At 53.3% G+C, this 25,723-nt stretch overlaps 7 protein-coding genes across 7 annotated transcripts; 5 read left to right on the top strand and 2 right to left on the bottom strand.

Moving 5' to 3' along the window:
- Positions 1-942: 942 nt before the first annotated feature.
- On the top strand, positions 943-1,647 carry CH63R_08405 (GDSL-like Lipase/Acylhydrolase; the record flags this gene model as incomplete). The annotated part of the gene is made up of 1 exon (XM_018303379.1): positions 943-1,647. The coding sequence occupies one exon, from the start codon at positions 943-945 to the stop codon at positions 1,645-1,647; it is 705 nt and encodes a 234-aa protein (XP_018158157.1).
- A 1,122-nt stretch (positions 1,648-2,769) lies between these two features.
- Positions 2,770-3,203, bottom strand: CH63R_08404 (uncharacterized protein; the record flags this gene model as incomplete). The annotated part of the gene is made up of 3 exons (XM_018303378.1): positions 2,770-2,933; positions 3,045-3,062; positions 3,143-3,203. 3 exons carry the CDS (start codon positions 3,201-3,203, stop codon positions 2,770-2,772), a joined length of 243 nt encoding a protein of 80 aa, XP_018158156.1.
- A 1,931-nt stretch (positions 3,204-5,134) lies between these two features.
- Positions 5,135-6,892, top strand: CH63R_08403 (C6 finger domain-containing protein; the record flags this gene model as incomplete). Its single annotated transcript, XM_018303377.1, is given in 4 exon segments — positions 5,135-5,195; positions 5,282-5,781; positions 5,787-6,023; positions 6,113-6,892. Coding segments are annotated over 4 exon segments (1,578 nt in total).
- A 1,390-nt stretch (positions 6,893-8,282) lies between these two features.
- CH63R_08402 (Endo-1,3-beta-glucanase) lies at positions 8,283-9,235 on the top strand (the record flags this gene model as incomplete). The annotated part of the gene is made up of 2 exons (XM_018303376.1): positions 8,283-8,743; positions 8,800-9,235. The coding sequence occupies 2 exons, from the start codon at positions 8,283-8,285 to the stop codon at positions 9,233-9,235; spliced, it is 897 nt and encodes a 298-aa protein (XP_018158154.1).
- An 882-nt stretch (positions 9,236-10,117) lies between these two features.
- Positions 10,118-11,692, top strand: CH63R_08401 (DHH family protein; the record flags this gene model as incomplete). Its single annotated transcript, XM_018303375.1, has 2 exons — positions 10,118-10,428; positions 10,549-11,692. 2 exons carry the CDS (start codon positions 10,118-10,120, stop codon positions 11,690-11,692), a joined length of 1,455 nt encoding a protein of 484 aa, XP_018158153.1.
- Positions 11,693-13,507: 1,815 nt separating this feature from the next.
- Positions 13,508-15,187, bottom strand: CH63R_08400 (uncharacterized protein; the record flags this gene model as incomplete). Its single annotated transcript, XM_018303374.1, has 1 exon — positions 13,508-15,187. One exon carries the CDS (start codon positions 15,185-15,187, stop codon positions 13,508-13,510), a length of 1,680 nt encoding a protein of 559 aa, XP_018158152.1.
- Positions 15,188-23,703: 8,516 nt separating this feature from the next.
- Positions 23,704-25,286, top strand: CH63R_08399 (Mannosyltransferase; the record flags this gene model as incomplete). Its single annotated transcript, XM_018303373.1, has 2 exons — positions 23,704-24,593; positions 24,860-25,286. 2 exons carry the CDS (start codon positions 23,704-23,706, stop codon positions 25,284-25,286), a joined length of 1,317 nt encoding a protein of 438 aa, XP_018158151.1.
- Positions 25,287-25,723: the final 437 nt, after the last annotated feature.

Genomic DNA, 25,723 nt, shown 5'->3' with positions numbered 1-25,723 from the left:
CTATTGCCGGTGCAGCAAAGGCCGAGATGGGTCTTTACAATCGGTCCTATTCACAAAATCCTGCAGAATGACACCATACAGATTGTGGAGTCATGACTCGACATTAGCCGGAAACCACGGATTTGACGAGATCGGTGAGTGTTTTTTGTGTGTCCAATACTGTAAGAAGATTGAAGCGTGCATTGGGAGCAAAGATGGCCAATTGTCATCGCGAACGACTCTCTGCGGGGTGGCCGGGGTGGCTCCGGTCTACCCCGCGATCTCCGCATCGGAGACACTCCGCTGCTACATAAATCAAGATTGATGCCATATATTTATGTGGGGAGAGAGGAACTCCTGCCGGGAATCATCCGGTGTTCTCCTATGTCGGCACTTGGATCAACCAATTTGGTGATTGCCGTCGTAATGGCGCAACTCTCTCAGGTGGATCTTCACATCATTATAGACGGGCTTTTCTTTGTTAACAACGAAAGATTGAAAACGCAGTGGTTTTCTTGTGCTCTAACCGATGTAGGCTGCTGTCAGGTGGGGCGGAGTGATTGTTTCCAAACGAATTTGGTGATTACGGAGCTATTCCCTAGTTCACACACACAACACATGCATTACTGACACTTGGTCTGACTGTATGGCGATCATTGTTGAAGACACTTCTCACTAGAACAAGTTCACAAGGGATCTCATATGCTGTATATGTCAGTCTTTATGATTGGCGGGGTCATGGAACCCGGAATACTGTCTTGTTACAACCTGCTTAGAAGTGAAACGTGACTCGGTTCCGTTCGAGTATCAGACATCAGACCATTTCGTGGAAATGTTCAAAGTTGCCTTATAAATGATGCCTCGCCAGCTAGAAATCGAGAAAATTTTCTGCTCATGTCTGCTAATTTCTCATCCAACCATTCGATTGTTCATCCCTGTCTATCGTGCTTAAAGCTGTCCAACATGCGACCTCAAATCGCTTTAGGCCTAAGTTTAGCCGGAGTGTCGGCTTTTCCACTTGCGCTGAGACAGGCGACAGAACCACTACGGATCATGGCACTTGGCGCCTCGGTAACATTTGGTACCGGGTCAACGACCGGTGATAGCTACCGGAAAGACCTCCAGGACCTCCTCGCCTCTAAGGGCATCACTGCTACATACGTTGGCACTCGAGCAAACGGCAACTTCCCCGACAACGCAGTCGAGGCAACCGGGGGTTTTAAAATTGACCAAATTGCCGCATCAGCAGATAAGGCTGTGCCTGTTCTGAAGCCGAATCTCGTCCTTGTAGACGCAGGAACCAACAACTGCAACAAGGGCGGAGAAGTGCCTGACGCAGGGTCGAATGTTACAGCGATGGTAAACAAGATATACGAGAACAGTCCTGGATCGACTGTGATACTTGCTTCCATACTTGCGAACAAGGTCCAGGAGCAAGACGCATGCCGAGAAAAAATCAACCAGCAATACGCCGCCCTTACAACACAGTTCCAGGAGTCAGGTGCTAAGTTCGCGCTTGTGGACATGCGTGGCTCAGACGCACCAACTGTCAACGACCTTGCAGACACCAGACACCCAAACGACGAAGGTTATATGAAAATGGCGCGTGTGTGGATGAAGGGAATTGAAGAAGTCATATCCAAAGGATTTATCACAGCAGGAAGTTGACACATGTGTGGAATTGAATGGTTGTGACAGTCATGGCGACGGGATGTGACTAGAACAACGACTTCTCTTTTGTTTGTCAAGACACAAGGTTCCCGACCATGAATACAATCGATGGCGTAGTCATTGACTTTTTGGAGTGACCGCATCGAAAATATGTCTACTCGCAGTTGAATCCATGTCTTTTCTACTGTCCTCCTAAACCATGTAACGTGACCGTGGTGTTTGAGATTCTACTGTCAGCGGCAGCGTTGCAGGCCTGGCACTTGCCAACGTGCTCAAGAAATTCAGCGAAAACGTGCTATTTGAAAATTACCTGGAAACCCTAAGCAGCCGCTAACTGAAGAGGGTAAACTGGCGCGGTTTTTGGAATACAAAACATGGGATACTTCGTCCTCCGGAGTCGGCGCGACAATGTCCACGTCCTCGGCAACGGTAAAGGTGGCCCACACCGCGGCATTGGCTATGACTCCAGAGAAATACAATACCGGTGTCAGTACAAAGACAGCTTCAGTTGTCGGCAAATGTAATTCCTGACCTTCCATGGTAGTTTGAAGCGAACTGGCAAGACCTGGATGGACTGGAGTCGAGTTTAGATACCAAGGGAACGATGTGGATAATGATGTGGGAGTGCGACACAGTATACTCTGGTTCCTCGCGGGAAAGTATGGGTTCTAGAGAAGTAGTGATCCTACTCGTGGCTCCTGAATGTATGTTCGACGGAATTGTTGCATTGGAACCCACTGGACACTGGAAACGGCAGATGACCACCCTGATCTGGAAGTTTGGAGTCATTCATAAGCTTTCCCTTAATGTCTTCGCATTCGAAAACACTATGGCGGGAGTGCTCACAAGCTTTCCAGGTAACAGACTTCGCGACAAGACCTTGATCACAAGATTTTGACTCTGCTTTCCCACGAAAACCATGGGTTAGCGGAATGTGTATTTGAGTCCAGCATAGCAAGTTGGAGAGTTTAATCTCGATTATTTGAGTTCGAAAAGTGAACGTAGCAGATACTTTTAGAAAAGTCTCCGTCTCGTGTTCCACATTCCCTCGGGCCTTATTCCTTCTAGCAAAGAGACAAAAGAACAAGAGGGCCAGCAGTATGCTCTTGCCTTAAAGAACTAGTGGCCGCAAGCGCCAATAGCGCCGGGGTTTTCGTGTCCAGGATGAGCTGTATTGATTCCCATTGTTAACTTCCGTGATTTTCCACAAAACGTGTTGAAAAGCTTACGCTCGCAGTCGGCGCTAAAGCAGCAGTCATTCGCAGCCCCAATAGTGCAGGCATCTAAAGTAGTGACTATCAGTACCGTGGATGACTCTCCTAATATAACTATTCAGGGAATCGCATGTTTGCAAGTTCCAAACAGAGCTGTTTAGACCATTATGTAAGACTTACGACCAGCAGGGAGGCAAGCTATTAGATCATTGTTAGCTTGGAAAGCGAAGAGATGAAGCTGCGAAGCTAGGCTAGAAATCGACAAAGGCTAGACATACCAAAGGCAGGGGCAATCAATGCGCCAACGGCGAAGAGAACAGATACGATCTTGACCTGCATTTTTTCGTTTCTGAAGGCTAGCTGTCTGAGAGATTTTAGGCGAATAGTGAATGATGCAGAATATAGGAAGATGATGAGCACTCACGAGTTCAGTTCGAATTAATCCGAAAGGCGCAGGCAAGGCGAACTTTTGTAGTATTTATCGAGCAGTTGTCAATCGAGTGACTTTCAGCTTTGCTCCAAGGCGTTGTTACAAACTGCGTAATTTTAATTTACCTTTTGCTTATCTATTTTACTTCAGATGTAGTAGCATTGGATGTAGGTAAAACCATCTCGTATGTGCCGTAATGCCGAACTCCGATCAGATGTAGTAGGATTGGGTGTAGGTGAAGCCATCTCGTATGTGCCGTAATGCCGAACTCCGATAGGAGAGTTTAGTTTCTGCGGTAGAGATAAGACCCCCTAGTCTAAGCCTAGGATAATTAAGGCAAGAGTTATGTCTATCATTACTCAATTCTTCGTATTAAGAACCATTCCTTCAAGTCCGCCCTTTGACACGCATATCCATTACACCGCTGGTTAGCCCCCCAAGGTTTATGGTTATATTAGCTGCCCCTCTTAGCACAGGCCTTTTCTTGCAGCCGTTGCGGCCTGCCAGGCTGTTTGGACTGTCCAATACTCAGATCGTCAAGCACCTCAGAGTAGAAGGACTTCTATGTCGCAGGGCTAAAAGGATTAGCATTGTTTCTATCCTTTATTTCTAATGTGATGAGCACCATACGTCTAGGAAATAGAAAAGGAACAGTGGTTGATCTTTCTAAGATCTATCCTACACGAGGGTTCGGGTTGAAATATCCACGACGGCAACGTAAAATCGACGTGTGGCTCGAGCCATCCAAATGTGACCGATCAGAGCACTTCTGCTTCATGACATCTGAATAACTTACCTGTAGGGAAATGAGGAACAAGGGTTAGTAAACCTTGTAGTTACTCTTCCTTGGGTTTAGGTTTACTCGAGCATGATTTCATTCTCCTAACCAAGCGTGAAGCAAATAGGCTTTGTTGCTGCATTGATTACTTATTCGCAGCCAGGTTCTTGCCAGAAGATTATGGGAAGAACAATCTTTCCAAGTAAAGTACCCTACCCTGACCAACTCACGGTAGTTGCGACACCATCGCCAGATACACGTTTCAATGCAGCATCATGACGAATTGCCTTGCCAAATTTATACATTTCTTCTATCTTGGACTCAGGCCTCTTTTCATTGGAACTCAATTGAGTGGCAGACTAGTCAAAGGCATTTATGCAGCAGCGCCATTGTGTTAAAGTTCGAGAAAATCTAACGGCAGGGTACATGTTGCTAAAGTTTCCCTATGGAAGCCTGTTTTGTACTTCGTCTCCTCCTTTTCGCTTTGTGCTTCCATTTATGACGACAATTCATCCCAGCTCAGACTTACTAGAACAGTTTTATAGCAAAGTGCTGGTTCAGGGAGCCTGCCTTGGCACGTATAATGTAAAAAGTGATGTCAATGAGCACCAACAGCAAGACTAGATTCAAAGGCTTTTCTTAAGTCACCTCGATCTACTTAAAGCTACCGATTTCGTTGATTGTCAGCAAAATAGCAAAGCTGACTAAATGCTAGATAATCAGCCACTCAGGCGAATGATACCCTCGATCGGTCACGCAGAACTATTTACTTCATTTCCGATCCTTCCACCGACTACCGTCTCTTTCTCATTTCATCAACAGTTGCTGGCGCCTCAGGTATTATCGAGTCAGACCAGTTGGTAGTTGTTTGGATTACAAGATTCTGACGTGGTTCGTTTCCCAAAATGGTCCTTCTAATTCGAGAGCTAATTGAGAGAATTATTTAACTGGAGACATCCAAGGCAAACCACCGCACCCCTTGCTCGAACACTTAATCCCCACCCAACAATCTTTGCATCGAAAATTTGAATTTTGCTACGACGTCTAGCCAAACCATAGAAGATGGGCCGCCCCCCCACCAGTGGCTATTGCCGAACTTGCCGACGGAGGCGGGTGAAATGTGGTGAGTCCGTTGAATTTCCCAGGCAAAATCCGGGGTATTCTGAAGGCAGTCTAACTAAGCCCTCATCCGTGGTTTGTGTTCATTAGACAGGCTTCGCCCTGCCTGCGAAAAGTGCCTCAGATCTGGCCACCAGTGTGGGGGGTACGAACTCCCATTGCGGATGCAGCATTTTACCGCAACTGTCGATCCAAGCGGAGCTCAGCAACTAAGTCGGATTTCCAATACGACTAAAACGGCACTTCAACCGTCGATTATGGTTCAAGAGTTGACGTTGACTGCTTTTCGCGAACAAATCGCATTCTCGCACCTATTGTCGAATTACAGATGGGGACCCTTTTGGAAGCCTGTCCTCCGTGTTTCCTTGGACGGGGCAACGCAGTCTGATGTCGTGAAAGCCGACTACACCGGAAGCCTGGCGACAGCGCTTGGTTTTATGGGTGCTAGGGTCAATGAGCCCACGATGCTTGCTGAGGGCTACGAGCTGAACGGGCGGGTGATACGTGCCTTGCAGTCAGCATTGCTGACCAAGTCAAAGATTGACTTGGCCCATTGGGCTGTTACAATCACAATACTGAGTCTTTACCAAGTGAGTCATCCCGTGCAAGTGAAGGGTTCTCCACGCGGATGCGGTCTCATGTGATCTTTTCTTTTTCATTTTCTCTTCTTCTTCTTTTTGAACACGACGCTGACTTCATACAGTTTGCTGTCGACCAGGAAGTCAATATTCCGCACTACTATGGGATGGCAAGAATTGTTGACTGGTGCGGGCCAGAGTGCTTTCAACATGAGCCCATGCTGACAAACCTGCGTCACATGAGGGCCCTACATGTAAGATTCTACTGCCAATCCAACTGGGAGGGAGTCTTTGGGTTTTTGGTGCAATTACTGCTGCTAACGGCCAACAAAACTTGGTTTAGGCTTGTAAATGCTTCAATAAAGATGAAGGAACTTTCTTCGCTCAAGAGCGCTGGAAAATCTTACCATGGTTGCACCATCCGAAAACCTCACACGATCTTTTGATGGACATTTGTGTCGATATTCCCGGGCTGACCTTTTCCGTCGCATCTTCGACCAAAACACTTTCCACGGAACAAAAAACTGCATCTGCTGCCGCAATTCACGAAATGCTATCGAAGCTGTATGACTGGAGAAGAGCATGGGAAAGTAACAACCGGTACGCCGCCACGGAGGTATTCACGCCGCTGGAAGAAAACCTGATTTGCAGCCCTTGGGTTCAAATGCTATTGTCACGACCATTGTTACTCAACACAGCTCAGCAGGCCGCCGAGATGCTCATTTATAACTCTGCACTGGTCCAACTTATGAATCTTCAAGATTTCCTGCAGACTGGGAATCGATTTCCCGAAGCTCTTCCGACCATCATAAACCAGGCTATACTTAGGGGGCCAGATCAGCCCCTGTACATGCCAGAAGACATTAAGCACCGTTGGCAGCCATCGATTGAAGGGCTACGGATAATGCGATTGGTGAAGAAGCTATTCACGTCTAGTGAGGATTCTGTCCTCATCTCTCTTTCGCCTATCGGCATCATCTACAACTCCTTGCTTGCAACTGAGGGCATGGGGCGCTTTTTTCTTTCTATGATAACAGTTCCAGATGATTACGCAAGAACGGACGAAGAGCTTTCTATTTTTCGTCTCTGGAAATCTTCTGAGCACATGTACACATTAAGATAGGAGCTTGTGATTTGGACACAAGATGATTTTTTGTTGGAGACCTCCCTTGAGCATAAATATACATATTTTCTCTTCGGGAAACAAACACTCCTGGAATGCCTATTCCAGTCTCTTCAATGTTGTTTCTCGGCCGGACAAAGGCTCTAGGTTCGAGAGTACTTAGAGGTAGCATCAGACCATGCTCATTATTACAAGCTGTGTCGGACCAGACAACCGGTCCTAGGATAATTACGTACACATTCTGCTGCTGCTAGCCGGACATAGAAGTCGGCAATGAAGTCTGGACTGTTGATAAAGCTTCCTGTGAATAATGGCATTGTATTGTGGGCTCGGAAAGTTGCCAGAAGAGACAAGCTATTACGAACTGGGGAGATGTATCATGCTATCGCTGGGAACGCAACTCATAGCCGCGGCTTGGTATGTTTCTCTGACAGAGCGCAGAGGTCTGAACTTCTCAAAAACAGAATTGTTACAGGAGCGCGCGCTTCAAGGAGCTGTCTCGGTTGCTCAAATATCAAATGGGTGAAGGGGGTCTTATTATTCCATACCGCGACTGCCAGGAAATTCATACATTAAAACTGGGCTGGCGATTCCTCAGAATGATGCTTGCAGCTTGTAGCCACTCATTCATTTGCGCTAGATCCTTGGCCTCCTGAGAAGACATTCTCGCATGGATAGAAGGCCGAACTGGGCTTATACGCGCAAGCTCATTCCTTGGCATTGGATAACGCCTAGCTTTTGATCCCCCAAAACTTGTGAGTGGAGGTTTCTAGATGGTGTGAACGTTTCACCATGGAAGAAACATCCGGTGCTTCCAGGGCTGACGACTCGCCCTAGTCAGTGGCGATGGCCTGCATCTGTGCTAGTCATCTCTGGCACGGTCTCGCGCCGCTGTGGGATGTCTCGGAGCTTCCGCATTGCGTATGGTCAGTCTTGTCTCATTTCTTTCACATACTTCGCAAACCATGTTGGTGTGGTTCGGCGACAGGGTGAAAAACGCTTCTAACTGAGTATCCGAGGCCGCGGGAGAAAGGCTGGACTCGCTTGGTAGTGCATCTGGGCCCTTCTCTGAAGTAATTTCCAAAAGGAACGCAGCAATTCGAATAGGTTCCGCGAGAGCAGCTGAAAGCCCTCGTGTGAGTGCGACGCCAAATCTCTGGTTCGCCGCTCGTTTTATAAGAGGTGTTGAAATTCCTTGCCTCCCTTTAGATCTTCAATCAAAGTTTCCATCTTCCTTGTTCTTCTTGCTTGCTCATCCCGTAGCATCCGGCAGTTGACTTTCGTTGCCGGCTTTAGTTTTACTCCGCGTCGCATACCACCATCGCACAAGTTTTGTCATATCACGTATCGGATCATGCGGTCGAGATCCCTCACACATCGTTTGACTGCAATGGGACCACTCACATTAGCAGCAATATTGCTGCTGTCTCTTCCGGTAGTTCAAGCACAGGTTCCGCAAATCAAGGGATATGGTGTGCTTTTTCAAGACGACTTCACAGGGAAAAGCAACACATCACCCGACCCGAACAAATGGATTATCGACACCGGAACAAGCTACCCGGGTGGTCCACCAAACTGGGGCACTTGGGAAGTCCAGACATACACCAACAACTCTAACAATGTCCGGGTCAACGGGGCTGGAAATCTTCAAATCACCGCCATCAAGGACACCGCCACAGGATCATGGACTTCTGGGCGCATCGAGTCTCGCCAGGCCGATTTCATGGCCCGTCGGGGAGGAATCCTGCGGGTCCAAGCTAGCTTGAAGATCCCCAGCCTAGGAGGCTACGCAGGAATTGGCTACTGGCCGGCGTTCTGGACTCTTGGCTCTGCGTACCGTGGCAATTACTGGTAGGTCTTGTTTGAGGCTAGTAGCTCCTAGCTTTGAGCTAACTTCTAATTCCTAGGAACTGGCCAGCCGTCGGGGAGATCGACATTATGGAGAATGTTAACAACCTTGACCGAACCTGGGCCGTCTTGCACTGCGGCACACAGCCGGGAGGGGAATGCAACGAACCCTCTGGCCTCGGTGCTAACCGAGGCTGCCCTAACAAGCCTTGTGTCGGTAATTTTCACACCTACACTGTCGAAATTGATAGGACGAAGGCCGTGGAGGCGATTCGCTGGTACGTCGATAATGTCCAGTATCACCAGGTTCTCCAGTCACAGCTACCGGCTGCCACGTGGACGCAGGCCGTCCAAAAGCCCCATATTGTCTTGCTCAACCTGGCTATCGGTGGTGCGTTTCCGGATGCAGTGTACGGCAAGAAGACCCCTCTCAGCACCACTCTTTCTGGAGGCACATACGAGGCGGAGTATGTCGCCGTGTATCATACTCGCTGAGGTTTTCTCTCTGGTTTTGACTATAAGAGACCTTGTAACTATGTCACCTCCATACTAGACATTAGAGTAAACAATCCAAATACTTGTAAATGCAAGCAGCCAATTCTTAGAACAAAAAGCGATGCCGCCTGTCGAGTCCGAAAAATAAAGTATGGAAGGATACCTTCACACTGGCGAACGTTCATTTAAAGTTGTGCTGCCCGTATCCTACTTCGTTTTTTTCCCCTCAACAACTCGTGCCTGACTGCTACCTATATATTTTCCTGTTGGCTTCAATACTCATCTTTCCCTGAGTCCATAACCAGATTCTAACGGAGCTTCCAAATGCTCATGCTCATGCGATACTGCACTGCGTCAGGTGTCTGGACCAAGAGACCGTGTAAATATCGTATGAGCAAGAATCACACGCAGGAAATGAGCATCTCTTTATTATTTAATACCAACCTCTGTTTGCCTATCGCCTTTTGACAGCGTTTGTTGATCATTTCAAGTCTCTGGCTGGTCTGCGACGGCTGTAGGTTCATGTTCAATCATGCTATGCTAAGTATGAAATACCCATTTATACTTATCAAACAAATAGCTGTGATCCCTAGTTGATAGATTCAATGAGGGGATATCTTCATGAACTTTTTTTTCGGAAATGTGGCGATCAATCAACCACGAGATAACAACCAGAGAGGCCAAGTTAGCTTGGGCGCGATGTTAGACCGTGCGAAGATTAGTTCTGGTGGACGGGGCACACTGGGTAACGACCAAGCGAAGCTCCAGCCACAGTCGTTTTTTCTATGACGACATTTGCATCGCACCACATAACAAGGGGGCTTTCCTTCTCAAGCTCACAGTGAGGCCAAATGCTGAGGCTTGAGAGCCTCAGAGTTTCCGATGCTCATGAGTTTACCGGTATGGAAAGCAGCGTCCAAGGCGAGATTCCGTTTGATCAATTCCATATCATCATCCTGCGGCAGACCTGTGGCCACACGCCCTACTATCCATCATACCCCAAGCTTCTTTGTCGTCATGAAACGGACCGTTACCACCGCGAACCTCTCGAATGGGGGAAAACTCACGAAGAAGCCTAAACCTTCCGTCCCCGAATATCACCTGACGCCGTCGGTGAGAGATGAAGGTGGTGCCATAGTGTGGCCTGCGCCGGATGAAAAGATGGAGGCAGCAAGAGCCTTTATCCGCGAATGGTACGCCGTATTGCATATTCCTCCAGGCAGCATCCTCAAAAGGGCCTCGTTTGATATGTGCCACCTATCATGAGCTCGAACTGTGCTACAACTCAGCCTTTTTGTTCTAAATCTCCCCAGCGTCTCTGCCAGCAAACCCACTCTCCTCGTGCCAGACAAGGACGCCGATGGCCTCACCTCCGGCGCGATCCTCGAACGCACCCTCGTCCTCCTCGGCCTCGACCCATCGCTGGTTACTGTCTACCTCCCACCAAAAGGCAAAAACATCCACGACGAATCTTGCCGCGCGGAAATGGCCGCCCATGGCCCGGCTTACATCTTCGTCTTGGACCAGGGGTCCCGCGCTTCTCCGCCTCTCATCGACGGGCCCCATCGGGGCATCGTCATCGACCATCATCACGCCCTCGAGAATGACCATCCCAAGGACGCGTTGCATGTCACAGCATGCGATTCGCCCCCTGTGGCGACGAGCTCGCTGCTAACCTACCTCATCTGCCGAGAACTCCACGACGGAGTCAGAGATGCGTGCGACTGGCTCTGCGTCATGGGAACCCACGGTGACCTGGGCAACACCCTGAAATGGGAACCCCCCTTCCCTGACATGAAGACCACATTCAAAACGTACACCAAAAAGGCCATAAACGACGCCGTGTCGTTGATCAACGCCCCGCGGAGGACAGCGTCTTACAACGTCCCCGCCGCATGGGAAGCTCTCCGCGCCTCGAAATCTCCAAGGGATCTCCTCGCCAACCACTCTCTCCTTGCAGCAAGGGCAGAAGTCAACGCCGAGGTGGAGCGCTGCACCCACACGCCCCCCAAGTTCTCCGCCGACGGCCGTGTCGCCGTCTTCCGCATCAACTCCGAGGCCCAGGTCCACCCCGTCATCGCCACACGCTGGGCCGGCCACCTCTCCTCTTCCAAGCTCGAGGTTGTCCTGGTCGCGAATGAGGGATACCTGCCCGACCTGGTCAACTTCTCATGCCGCGTGCCCCGGTGCGCCAGAGCGAGAGACCCGCCGGTGAACATCATCGAGGTGCTGCGGGACGTCGCCAGTCGCGCGGAGGACTCGACGCTGCGAGAGCGGCTGGGAAGCTCGTTCGCGAGGGGTCACAAGGAGGCGAGTGGGGGCATCGTGCCCAAAGCCGAGTTTGAGGAGCTCATGGCCGTGCTGGAGGTCGGTAAGAAGGTCGAGAGGGAGTCACCAAAAAAGGCTCAGAAGCCCGCCCAGGCAAACACGTTGATGAACTATTTTGGTACAAAATAGGCACCTATCCCTATAATCGAGAGCCACCGGGTAGCAATAGATTTTCGAATTGTAAGACTTTGATCACCCATTTCGCGTTATTCATAGTGCCAACCTCTCACAAATGTAGTAGATGTTACAACTTGTGAAGACTTGGCAGACTATTATACCCCAAACTGCCGCCTCCTTGTGTAGCCAATCGTGATACTCTTGGAAGGGTCAACAAACCTGGTTTCCAAGGACCGGCCACCGTTCACCTCTGGGAGTTGTTGGTAAGATCTGACGGAGCCCTCGTACCGCTCAAACTGACCGGCGTGTTGGTGGACGCCACCATCCCCATATCCCTCCGGTGTCCGATCAATCGGTTGGTATTGCCCATTCGTTGCGTATTGAGTGGGTTCTAATTGCACATGTCGTGCCCGCGCTCTCGGGTAAGCGTGCATTTCGGGAAGGGGAACCCTTCTCGCCTCTACGGCATCGACCCTCTGGCCGCTGTGGCGCCGGGACCGGCGTCCAGGGAGAATGATTGTGATACATCCGAACTTCCACTCGCCCATTCTTTTAGTATCGCTGCTCAGATCAATTTCTCTGATTTCTGTCAGATCTTTATTCAATGTTGAAGCGAGAGCGGCGGCGTCGATTTTGCTTGCCGGGATTCCGTTCGAAGCTCTATGTTAGACTTTCAAGTAGCAACGTTTAAATACCCTGAGCGAATTCCAAGACTTGTTCTCACGTTTTTTACACCCAAGACGACGAGAACACGTTGACTGATTCACTACAGCATAGGAAAACGTCGTTGGTCACGTCTTCCATAAGACAACCGACTCACGTTTCTTTCCTACACGCTTTACAACACACATAAAACGAGGCTACAACAGGAAATGGACCTTGTCAAGTGGGAATCAGAGCTTCCTTCACGTGTACTGAATCTTTCAACAGGACAAATGTAGTTGAAACATCTCCAAACGGACTGCCAGGTCTCACGCAACAACAATTCCTGCGTTTCCCAACCCTAGCAACGCTCCCACGTGATTGAAGGTTAAGCAAGCGACAACATCGTCAAATAAATGACTTGGATTAACGCTGAGTGACTTGCTGTCACCTCTTGTACACCTCTTGAGCATAAAATCTTGCCTGTCTACCAAAATTCGACAGATGGACGCATCCATCCGGGTCCCGGATCCCTGGACCCGTCCGTGTTCTGACACTGTGAGCAACATTGCCCCACACGGTCCAAGTCCGGAGCGGGTCCCTCCGCCGATCATGCCGGGCATACAGTAAGCGCATCGCCCATCAAGATCGCCCGCTAGGATTACATCACGCTGTGATCTCTGAGCTCAGATTCCTTCCCCTCGCTCTCCTCCCCTCCATCCCGGATGGGCCCCAGTTTCCTCGGCACCGCTGCATCCGGCCCGGGCGAACGTTTCCGTTTGACTTGCCATCTTCGGAAGCCCCTTTCTCCACTCAGCCTCACTCACATGTCGCAGTCATGGTGAACTGCAAACGCAGCTCACTGTGATTAAAAGTGTCGATCGCTGCATTGGCGCCAACGTCTAGGTGTCTCGTAACGACGCTCCTCAAAATGCAGTCGTAGGTCGATGTGTCACACACATTTGGTCGCAGTTCACATTTAGTCATAAATCACATCACAGTGAACAAGGTACTTCAAATAGTTTTGAAAAATTGAATATCTGGGTATACCTATGCTTGGGGATAATAATACAGCTACAAATGGTGTGCTGGGGGTCTGCCCACTTTGGGTCCTGTTTTTGCGTCTATGCGCGCGGTTTCCTATGTACTGTTTCCGTATTCCCTGTCTTCTGCCAGTTCTGTTTCTCAAGCAGCTGCTGTCTTCCGCGATGTCAAGCGGTGACCCCAGTCGCGGATTCTCCTTGACAAAGTCCTCTTAATGGGCACGGGCTCGAGTACCTTCTCTAGTCTGCCCATATCGTCCGAATAGGCGGCGTGGTCGGTCGTGACGGCCTCGCCTTCGAGTTTGGTCTGTCGCCGGTGCATGAAGGCCGCGCCAGATGAAAATGTCCTTTTGGGTATCACTGGCGCCAGCTGGGCCATAACCTGCTGCTGCTGCGCTAGAGGCGGTGAGGTGATCTGGCTCATTTCTGTTGACGTCACCGGAAAGGTTGAGGCTCGGGTCTGGCACAAGCTGTTACCACTTACGGTGCGCGAGTGCACGGGACGGGAGCTGGCAGAAGCCGGCGGCGACGGGGTAGAGGCCCAGCCTTGGCCATGACGAAGTGACACCCAGACCGAAGTTACGGCGATGAGGATTCGCGTGGTTTCGTCGACAGGGTGGGTTTCGCGTTTCGTCGTTGCCAGGGCTGGCGATGGAGGGGATGAAGGTTCGTGGCTGCCACTGTGGTCTGTGCTGAAGGGTCTCGTTGGAGGGTAGCGACCAGACGATTGTGACACCGTTGTGTAGTTGTCGAGGATCTCGAGGTTCGTCGGCGTCAAAGTTGCCATGACGGGATGTCGCCGAAGCTCGGGGTCGAGAATGCTGAAGGTGAACTTGTATTCCGAGGCTGGCGCGGGTGTCGAGACGGCCGTGCAGGTAGCGGTGGATAGCGGCCTAGCGTTCCGTCTAACCCATCGCGCCGTCGTCGCCTGACCCACGTCGTCGACGTGCACAAAGTCGTACGATCCGTTGCTCGTCTGAGTGGCCGTCCACACTGAGCCATCGGCGAGAACAATTTCCGTCTGGTCTGATGAGTCCCTCCTCTCGCCTTCTCTGCGCGCCACGGGCGAGATAACAGCCACCAGATCTCTCTTGTCCAAATCCTTCTCGTCGCCGTCCGAGTCGTCGGCGGGCGTGTCGTAGTCCTCGCTTTTGGCCAAGATGAGACCGTTCATGCCCAGCTGCCCCTTGACCCTGAACATCTTGGGGAATCGGCGTGCCAGCCGGGGCAGGATAACAGTGCCAGCAATTATGCTCGATGGGAGGACGTCAATGGCCGGCATGGGTCGCTTGTCGCTAGATAGTTGTTGCAGCTGGAGCAGCAGCCGCGGACGGATCTGAACGAATCGGCGTTGTTTTGTGCGTAGCTTTGGCGGCGGGTAGGCCAGGAGATAATTTGTGCATTGCCTTGCGGCCCTCCTCGACCTCTTGGACCTGATAACGGTGCTCGTGTCGCTCACCTCCGACACCAGGCTGCCCTCGTCCTCGCTGACACCATCCAGACCGTGCGAATCCTCGACCACGACCGTGGGCTCTTCCTCGAATCGCACGACAAGGTCCTTCCGTGGCAGAAGGTCAGAAACGGGCCGGTTCCTGCGCACACTCGGCCGGGGGGAGGGCGAGGGTCCCTGTAATGACAGACGGCGGTTGATGATTTGGGTGGCGGATTCGGTGTCGTCGGCAGAAAAGGATGCTCGCGGGAGGGGTGATGCACCTAATGAGGAACGGAGAAGGATCCGTCTGCGCGCAGGCTGGGGACCATTGGCGGAGGGCTTATTGGAATACTCGTGGCCATGCAAGCTGGCGCCCGAGTGGAGAAACATGATGATTATCTGAGTGGTATAGACTGTGGTGGTGAAGGCATAGGCGCAGTTGAGTCGGAACGGTCTTGTTCAGCCAAACAAGGTCGATGTGCGGCAATTTTTGTGTTCGTTTTCTGTGTTTCTCTCGAGACGAAACACAGTGTCACTGGTAGAAGTAGGGCGTGGTTGAAACCTGCGTATACGCCAGAGGTGCAAAAGTTGATCGGTCGAGCTCTCGGGTTTCCTTCCACTTGCAGCTGATCAGGAGAATGAGGGGTTGTGAATGGTGCCCGGTGACCGTTGCAGCGCAACTCGGAGTTTGAGAGGTCCGTTTTCTCACGTTGAGTCAATAAAACACAGGGCGTCACGTCACACCTGGATCGTAAGTGTGCCTGACGGGGGATCGATCGCTACGGTGACCGACAAAAGAATGATGGTCGACACGACGACACTTCTGAACGGTTGCGGTAGAGGCGTTGGGATGAGGCGGACCAACGAACAAAGAACGGGACCAGGTGGGTAGAAAAGGGGGGAGCGTCAACCTCAGGGAGTGTGGGAGTGAGCAGGGAAATGAGCGCGCCCTACATGTAAATCATCTAGTGTCAGCCTAGAGACTCTTGTCCGTTGAGGCTCAGCCCAGATAGGCTGGGAGATGGAAAGGCGCGGATGGCTTGAAATATGGCTTGAGGGGCGTGACTTGAAAGCAGCCAGTGGTCCCAGAAAAGCAGTCGGGCTTGACGGGATTGGGCGTGCGACAGCGGACACGCGCGGGAGAGCGAAAGGAAAGTGTGAGACTGGCTTACCCTGTGTTGTGGTTGAGCTGGGTCGATCAAGTCGGCCGTCGGGGTCTGAAGGGGCTTCTCCACCGCACACACAAGAGTTGGACAATGTTGGAACGGCACGCAGAACGATCTGAAGGGGGGAAAGACGAGAATCCGGTAGCGATGAGTAGTGCAAGTCGTTCGTCGTTGGTTGCCGTGAGACGTCGTGGGCTGGTGGTATGCGATGTGGGTAGCTGGGCGTTGGGTTGAATGAAGTATCGTGGTATGGCGAGAGACTGGAGGTCGAGGAGGAAATGGAACTGAAGTGGTGGAAAAGACGGCCACCAGGGTCCAGATAGATAGATGTAGTGTAAGTTGATAGAAAGTCAAATGTCAAGGCCAAGGGCCAAGGGCGGACAGGTCAGGTCAAGAGTGGTGAAGGGTATCGTGGTGTTAGCTTGGGGGTAAAGGCGGTGATGGTGGTGGGGTGGGCCTAGGGGGTACACCGTTTGTTTGTGCCGGAGTACGGATAGCTGAGCTGAGGAGGGACGGAGCCGGAAAGGAATGATATCAGTCCTTTTCACTCTCGCAGTGCACTGTGTGGTGTGGTGCGTGTGCGTGTGCGCGTGTGCGTGTGCGTGGGAGACAGAGAGAGGGAATCCCTGTTTTCAAGGTTGACTCTGTGGCGGTGGTTGCAGTGGCCGAAGCAGCGGGAACCTGGACTTTCTCGGGTGCAATGGTCGCCGTCTGATACGTACACAGTACGCTCGCTGTTCTCTGTACAGGCGGGTAAGGGGTACCTTACACTACCAGGTGCGAGGGTTGAGTTAGAATGCAAAGAAGAGGAGGAGCAAGAAAGAAAAAAAAATCAGAAAAAGAGGGCTAGCTCTGGGGGGCGGAATCAAGGCGAACCGGTCTGCCGGAAGGAGGAGAAGAAGAGGAGGAGGAGGAGAGAAGGTGAGGATGCAGAGTGAAAGATGCGAGAGAGGAGGAAGAGAGGTTGGGGAGGAGGTGGGAAGGAGGTACGTCTTATTTGGCGGGCGAAAGGCAGCGGAGAAAGGTATCGAGTACGTACCCTTTGGAGAGGGAGGAGAGAGGGGGGAGGGGAATTGACGATGACCCCTCCAGGGCAAAATGCGAAGGAGCAAGGGCAGGAAATTGAAAGAGCGGTGCGGTCGTTGTTGCTCGCTTTGGGGGGCACTCCCGGTCTGCTCCTGCACCAAGTATAAGTATTTGTGATGCAGCGTCTGATGTTTGTCCGTACAGGGAGTATAAGCAGGTAGGTAGGTAGGTAGGTACAAATAATGCGCAGCAGATAGACACCTAATGCCCGTAGTACTTGCGCAGGTAGATGATTGATGAATGATGAATTAAGTGGGTGGGCGATGGATCATTACATGTATCGCAGATGACCGGTACGTACCCGAAGCGGAAATCCAGGGGAACCCATCGTGGAAGCCTGGAAGCTCCCGACGCCGATGCCGTGGATGCAAGCCCCAGAAAACCCGGGCAAAGGCTGCTCGCTGTCTGGCAGCCTGTGTCCGTATCCGTACTTGTAGACCATCGTGGAGATGCACATGGAGACTGCGTTGACTCGTGACGCTTCTCTTCATCAAAGAGCCGCCCGCCGGTGGAGACGCAGAGTGAAATCATCATCGACCACGATCATGGACTCTCCGTCACAAATCCCCTTTACATTCTCACTACTGGTTCCCCGGCGCACTGAGGTGGCCAAACCCAGCCCGTGTGGCTGTAGTTCGAACTCGCCCGGTGGCTTGTTTCTCTCTCTCTCTCTCTCACTCATACTCCCTTTGCAAAATGCACTAAAGCACCTTAATTTAGCTACATTCTCCACGCTACCGAGCTGCCTAGTCTAGATGCTACCTACATAGTGGGAAGTCCTTCATCGTCGTCGTGGTCCCTCAAGTTCAGCCCCGACCGTTTTGAATTCCTCGGAACTGTTCGTCTTTCGTCTGGACCGGCCCGTCCTGGCGGCCAGCTGCCTCGCCTGTGGAATGTCTTGTACTATTTTGTGACACTGGCAAGCCCACGCACGATAACATAACACATACACACAATGCAAGTATTGTGCCAGCTTGTTCCTCTTTTCCACACCGACGACAAGGCACCGCTGTAGCCCCTCCACTTCCATCTCTCCATCGGCTCGTCGGCGAACTGCGAGACCCTAGATCGGACGGACTGCCTTTCCTTGCACCGCCTGCGCCGACGCTCCTCCAAGTACCGTTCGAGTGGGCTCTGTTCCACAGCTTCTCTCGTCTTCGTCACCTTCTCTGGGTAGGTTGTCCGCAAGGGTGAGTGAGGGGCAACATCAGATCAATGCTCTGTCCATTGCTCCAGGCAGGCCCACGCTTCGCCCTTCTGTATCAGCGCCGCCGTCCGTGCGTCCGCCTCTGTCTCGTGAGCTGTGCTGCGCTGCGTTGCTCTGCTTAACGCAACTTGCGTTGCCCTACGCAAGATGAGAAAGAGGAAGGGAGGGGGGGATCCGCTGTGCAGACGGGAGCTGCAGTGTAGAATCCCCAGACGCAATGACAGACGGATGTCAAATGTGCGTGTCTGTGTTGCATTTGATTGACACCACCGTCGACGGCCTTTCGCCCGCCCGTCGCCATCGTCGCTGTCTTCTCTCCCTCCCACCCTCCAAATGATCATCAATCCCAAATTCTGTTGCCTCAGTAAAACACGGCTACCGAAAGGGAGGTGCCCGGAAAGCCTGTTTGGTTTATCGTCCTGTCCTTCGTCCCGGAAGCTGGGAAGGCCCGGGGAACACGCTGCTATATTCAGTTACACGGTGAGTACGATGTACTGTACTCTCTCCCGCACATTGTGTACAGATACAGAGTATCTGTATTTGTATCCGTGTCAGTGTGTGTACAGACATGTATTTCAGTTCCAGCTGCACGTCTCCCTCCCGCCACGGGATGGGATATCCCGAGTCCAGCCAAATGGACTGTGTGCTGGCAGTCCGTCAGGGACAGGCCTTGCTGTACGCCGATGACGATGGGCAATCGGGGTCGATCTCCAATGATTTGCTCTCCGAACTGACTGTCTCTCGTCGTCCATTTCCCAATTGTCCATCTTCGCAGACATCTCGAAACCCTCTCACACATGCTGCTGTTAACAGTACCTCGGGCCGCTTTCAAATCCCAGGGTCGACGTGCAACATTGACTGGTGTCAAGATAGATGCCCAGACTGGCGATCCGAATCACTGGAGACCTTTCCCACCAAAAAACTCGACATTGCCGCCACCCCCGATCGGGCACAATGCCAATGGGCACTCGCAGCTCGCGTGGTGGTTTGTGGGTGTGCCACAATATCGCGCTCGGATTGGGCGGGCGGGTAGCTCGGGGGATCCCTTGCAAGCTCTTCTCGGCAGGGTACGGGGGTTCATCTTCTCTCCCCTCCAAGAAAAAAAAAGGGGATGGAGTGCCAGTGGGCTGGGCGTCCCAAGATGCGCAAGCCGTAAACCCTTGCGATCCTTTCCTCTCTCTCAAGCCTCTGCACCTCCACTCTGCTCTGCCACACAGTGCTGATGCCAACACTCCCGCTCATTGGTGAGCATACATAGCCCTTTGTTGTCTTGGCAGGCTGGCAGGTTGCAACTTTGCTGGCAACGCTGGCCTGGTGGCTTACCGAAGATTGACTCGGGGCTTTGGGTGACACCAACTCTGACATGGCCGTGGTAGCGCCGCCAACACGGCTCTGCTGGCAGTGGTAAACGCATCGGTGGGTGGGCGGTGGTGAGAAATAAAAAGAAGTGGTGAGGCGGGAGACGGGCGCCATCGCAGCCGAAGACTCGCTGGCCTCCTCACTCCCCCTCCCTTTCCCCATCGCAGTCCTCCGCGTGAGACGTACGTCTCGAGCCGACGGAAGTGCTAGATCAGACCAGACCGTCTAGTGATTCCAGGGCGTCCGCACCTAATGCGGCTGGCAATCTCTGGGAGGACGCCGGAGCTGCCTTGGCTGCGACACGTCGCAGTTGGGCTTGTCGACGCCCGGAAACAGGGCCAGTCGGTGACATGTGGAAGTCTGGTTGTTTCGTTTCGAGCGCTTGTTTCGCCCAATCTCTCAGCCAGAATGAAAGGTCGGCACATACAAAGTAACGCCATCGCCCCAGATAGGGAACCATTCGCGATGCCCAATCGTGTCCTTGCCGGCTTTGGGCCTCATGAGCACCCCCCAGCCGGGTTGGACATGCATACAATGCTGGACGTCCAGCCCAGTCCAGCGGGCACGCCGTCGTGACGTGTTGAGCGGCATGCTGTGTTAGTGTCCCCGGACAGAGGGTTTGGTCATCGCCATCGCCAGTTGGGGCACAAAGAAAGCTCGTCAAAGGCCGCCTGGTTCTTCGTGTCTTGTCATATAACCAATATTCCTATCGGTCGGTCATTTGAAAGATGGGGACGAGGGGGCAAGACGATTTTGGGGGGTGGGGGGGATGGTTCAACGTCGTCCAGGCTGATCTGTTCGCTGCAAGGCGATGCGATGCGATGCGGAATCGACACTTGCGTTGCGATGGACAAATAGCAGGACCGTAATCCGAGACAATTTCAGACGTGCAACGGCGGTGAGGTCTGCAAGGCACGTACTGTGTCTTGCTCAAGGACCAATGTCGAGACGAGCTGCTTTGTCCGAGCTTCAGCAAGCCGCCCACCCCAATCGGCGCGAGATATCGGGCACATCAGCGAAGCCATGTTGGCACAAGACACAGGCCACAGTATCGAGTGGCGTGCTGCTCGTGGATGAGAGTTGCCCCAGCCTGCCGATTGCTCCCTCGCCGCCTCCTCCGAGGTCGCGGACGCCGCAGCCTTGTCGTTCGTTGTCAGCCGGGTTCCGCAAACGTCGGCAGTCGAAAGCACCAGCAGCCATGACGTCGCGATCATCGATGCCGTCACCGAGAGTTCACCTCGAGCCAAAGGCTACGATGTACAAGTCCCGGCAGCAAACGCGATTAGGCTCGCGAGGTCCCGCCAAGCCGGCGAATACCTTATCGCAAAGCAAGGCGGTCGCTGATTGCGACGCAGAGAAATAAGGTAAGAGGCGTGAAGGTCAGACGGCTGCAGCGGCCAATCCGGTGGCTGTGCGTGAAGCCAAACGGACGTCGACTGTCAGGCAGGTCCGGTGACACCCTTGTACATATTGTACCGGCGAAGGGGGACGTCTTGGGACGTCTTGGGTACGAAGCTTAACCAGAGACTGGCCGTGTCTCTTGGCCGTCTCAGCCAGGACGTTCAGGGCAAAAAGCAAGTTGCAGAGGTCAGACGGAGCTGTGTTGTCAGTCGGGGACAAGAGAGGAGGGACTGGACTGCCTCGGTTACGAGTACGATGTACGCATCGCAAGAGATGGAACGACTAGGGTGAGCTTTTGTGGAACAGATCCTTCTTCCTCTTCTTCCTCTCGGGGTCCAGGCTCCGGTCGCGAAGTGCCCGATGCGACGTGCCTCGCATAAGGCAATGATGCGGAAGCAGATGTAGATGTAGATGCACATGCATGTAGATGCACATGTAGATGCACAATATCCCAAGTTTGCAGCCTCCAGCAATGAGCATTGCGGACAAGCCCGTTCCAGGTGGATCCTTTGGGGAAAAGAAGGACTGACCTTCAGTTCGCTGCTGCCGCACGATGAAAGGCGTAGAAGGACGGAGCGGCGGCAGCGACGGTGCCGGCGGCGATATGGTTTCCGCTCCAACACCGATTCCCTCCCCAACGTAAGGCCGGGGCCGACCCTGTCTTCCTGTTCTGGTTCTGATGTTCCAACTCATCCGGCCGCACTTGCTCGCTCGGGAGTCAAGACTCATCTCGTTCACTTCACCACTCGACGTCGTGAGATACGAAATGGACCATGGTCTCACTCTGGTGCTTCTGCCGCTGCCGCCCCAACCCGCTCGTGTGTGCTTGCTTGCATTTGCACATGCTTTACCCGTCGTCCAGGTGAGTGAGACCTGGATACCACCTACTGTAGGTAGGTCGGTCTGATCTAGCCTGATGGGAAATCTGGATCAGCCGCCAACCCGCTTTTCCACTCACGCGCATCCCCCTCCCGCCCTCGCTGCTGCAGCGGATCTACCGGGAGTTGGCTCGCGGGTTGACTGGTGGAGAGCCCAAGACTGACTTGACTAGTCGGTCGGTTGACTCTGATGTGATTTTTGGCGGAAGTGGTGGTGGCTCACTTGCATCCTTAGCCCCCAAGTCTTCTGTTGGGTGGTGCTCCTGTCGGGAAGTGGCCTGTCTGCCCTGTCATTTCCCTGCCTCACGGATCGATGGCTGCATGGCATCGCTCGCGATTCACATGGGCGGTCAGCAAACGCGACCGAATGTGGAATAAGCCGGCGCATCACTGCGTCCAGCGTCGAGCCTCGCCATCCCTTGCCTCTCCGGCCTGGCGGCCCACGTGCATGTGCGTAGGTAGGTCTTGGTAAGCTGCCTGGTGTTTCTGTCGGAATGACCAGCACACTGAGCACAGCGGGCTGTGTAGGACTAAGAAATATGAGCTTCTAAAAATGACATGTTCTCATCTCATTTCGCACCAGTATGGAATGCTCATCGTGGGTTTCAGGGGGGAGGAAGCACCCAGGGGCGGCAAATTCAGGGGATGAAGCTCCTGTCAGAGCCCCTCCATTCTACAAGCCAGGGGAGTGAGACGGAGAGTTAGTGGACGGAGCCAGCTCTGTACAGTGGGACACGCCAGGGCCTTCGCCATGCCATGCCACACTCTCCCTGTTCCGCCCTTCTGTGCTGGACGGACGGTTTGATTGCCGGGAACTTCATGGAGGGGAAGCTCTTTGATGTCTGGGCTGGAGGGGGGGGCAAAGAAGGCTGGAACGGAGGGGCACCTGACGGGGTTTATCCACTGATTGTCTCCGCTAATGGACAATCCTGAATCCTGGGAGAGAGCTGGGCCCAGTCCTCACTCATGTGTTCTGACTCTTGATTCTGGAGATGCTAGGCGAGTCTCGAGTATCCGTACGGTACTCTGCATTCGTAGGATTGGCAGGTGCATGACAGGCCAATCGACCCGCCGATTCGGACGAACCCTTGGATCGCCTTCTCGAAGAAGAAATGGAGTAGTTCAAAAAAGAAATAAAAAAAGGGCTGAGAAAAAAGCGGAGGAAAAAAAACTCATCTCGCCCAATTCGACTTCAGATCGGGGGGCCCGCTCGCAGTGAAGCTGCCCCGAACTCCGGCTGGGCAGGAGCAACTACTATGTACGTTGTACTCTGTAGAAAAGAGGGAAAAGGGAGATTGCAGGGGGGCAAGCGATAAAGAGGGCCCCGGTCCGGTCTCCCACTTGTTCCGTGCAGCGCACACCGATTGACGCCAGCTCACCGAGCTCACCTTGGCTCACCGGCCCATCATAGACTTCAATTGGCCAGGTGGTATCCCCTCCACCTTCCGTGGAGCCGGGCGCCTTGTCCCGGGCACGGCGCAAAGAGTCACCTCCGATAACCTCACAACAACGCAACCAGCCGGATCTCGTGGGGCAATCCATCCATCCATTCCTCCATCCACCGACACCACAGCACTCAAACTTTGTTGCTGTCTGCCCTACCTTTCGTTTTGTTTTACCTCTTCCCTGTTTGTTTGTCTGTCATCTTGCAGTGGGACCCTTTTTTCTCCCCCACGTAACGCACTCTCTCCGACCGCTTGGCAATTCGCTCTCCCGCTTTTCTGTATCGCTGCCCGGGTCCGCGGCATCTCCCGCCCATCATCCTCTCCGGCAGGCATCCTCGTCCGGCGTCATCCTGCCCATCTAGCCATGCTCGCCCGCCATGCCTCCCACCCACGCCAGACGCTCGTGGCGGCTTTCGTCGCCTGGAAGGTCCTCCTGCTGGCCATCGCCCTGGGCAGCGCCGTGGCCCCGTCCTACGACACCTCGACGACGCTGATGCTCCGGCGCAATGAGTCGGACCTCTCCATCGTCACCCGCCTGACGCGCTGGGACGCCCTGTACTTCACCCAGTCCGCCCGCCGCGGCTACCTTTTCGAGCAGGAATGGGCCTTCAATGCCGGACTACCCTTGATCGTGTCGGTCCTCGTCAAGGCTGCGCGCCTGCTCGGCGCCGAGGGTGATGGCACCGGCGCTCTCGAAGCGGCCTTCGGCATCATCGTTGCCCACGCTGCCCATCTCTTTGCGGTGCTCATGCTCCACGAGCTGACGCTAAAGCTCTTCTCCCGTCGCCCATTGGCCTTCCTGTCCGCCCTGCTTCACATCCTCTCCCCGGCGGGTCTCTTCCTCTCGGCACCCTACGCCGAGAGCCTCTGCGCATTCTTCTCCTTCGCCGGCTATTACGTTCTCGCCTCCATCTCGGCCCTTCCCAAGGGCTCTCTTTCGTGGACCGGAGGCCAAATCCTCGCCGGCGCCATCTTTGGTCTCGCCACGGCTTCTCGCTCCAACGGGCTCCTGAACGGCCTGCCCTTCGCCATCGAGTGTCTAATGATCCTGCCCCCGCTCCTTGCCAGCCCTACGGACCTCAAGACCTTTGCGGCTCTGTTTGGCCCCGTCACTGGCGGGCTCCTCGTGGCAACCGGGTCCGTCGTGCCCCAGGCGCTGGCATGGCTGCGATACTGTTCCGGCGCATCCGAGCCGCGCGCATGGTGTGCCCGGACCGTGCCCAGCATCTACTCCTTTGTACAGGAACATTACTGGTAAGTACACACGCACACACGCGCGCCCCTCCTCGCCCTCGGCGTCAATTTTTTCTGCCCCTCGTCAGTTTGCCTTTTTCCTCCCCGGCCCTGACAAACCTGCTTTGGGTGCTCACCGGACTCCGTCGGGTGTTTGACGAGCGGCACTTGCGGAGATTTGAGGTGGGATCTAGTCGGTGTGGGACAATAACTTTTTTCTTTTTCTTTCTTCCTACTTTTCATCTTTGACGTCCTAATCGGGTTGACTAATGTTCTGAGTCACGCAGGGGAGTGGGCTTGTTCCGCTATTGGACGCCATCAAACGTTCCTCTGTTTATCCTCGCCGCCCCGGTGCTAGGATTGCTAATCGTTTCCGGGTGGGATGTCATGAGCAGGCCTTCGGGTTTGGCGCGGAGTCCGACGGCGGAGAGGCAGGCGACGCCGCCGCGGAATGGCGCGACGTCGCCGCTGGTCTTCTCCATGGCGACGATCCAGGTCCTGCTCGCCGTCTTAGCCATCACGACGTATCATGTGCAAATCATCACGAGGATCGCGTCCGGGTACGCCGTGTGGTATTGGTGGGTTGCTGGGTGCCTGCTGGACGACGGCGCCGACGGCAAGCGCCGGGACTTGGGAAACAAGATTGTGACCTTTTCCGTCATGTATGCTGCGATCCAGGGTGTGTTGTTTGCGTCGTTTCTCCCGCCTGCTTGAGATACCCGGGCCCTGCCGCTGCGGCGCATGGGTCCCTGCCCATCATACAATATCGAATAAACTTTTTTAAATTCTTCTCTTTCTTCTTCTTAGTGTCATTAGTAATAGTCCCGTGATAAGGACCTCCTACTGATGACGAGACTCGTGCCGTGTGCGATCGCCGCCAACGTCAATTAGTGATCATCTCGGATAGCATGGAAAGCTGACTCTTGGGCCCTTCTCTGGACCCTGTGCATGCCCAAGGGGCGTCCAGAACAGAAAGTCAAAAGCCTTGCGCATGAGGTGCAGTCCAAGCAATGTGACCTTGGCATGAAGGATGATGTCAGGGCACGGAGGTCGGTTGACGTTCCCGTCACGTTCATGCCATCTTCTTGCCAAGACATCGCGATTGTGATATTTCATGGTCTGTTCAAACGGCTCAAGGCTTAATGTCAGAT

The sequence above is a fragment of the Colletotrichum higginsianum genome, chromosome 5 (assembly GCF_001672515.1).
Source record: "Colletotrichum higginsianum IMI 349063 chromosome 5, whole genome shotgun sequence".
NCBI lineage: Eukaryota > Fungi > Ascomycota > Sordariomycetes > Glomerellales > Glomerellaceae > Colletotrichum > Colletotrichum higginsianum.
This window is presented reverse-complemented; position numbering and strand designations above follow the sequence as displayed.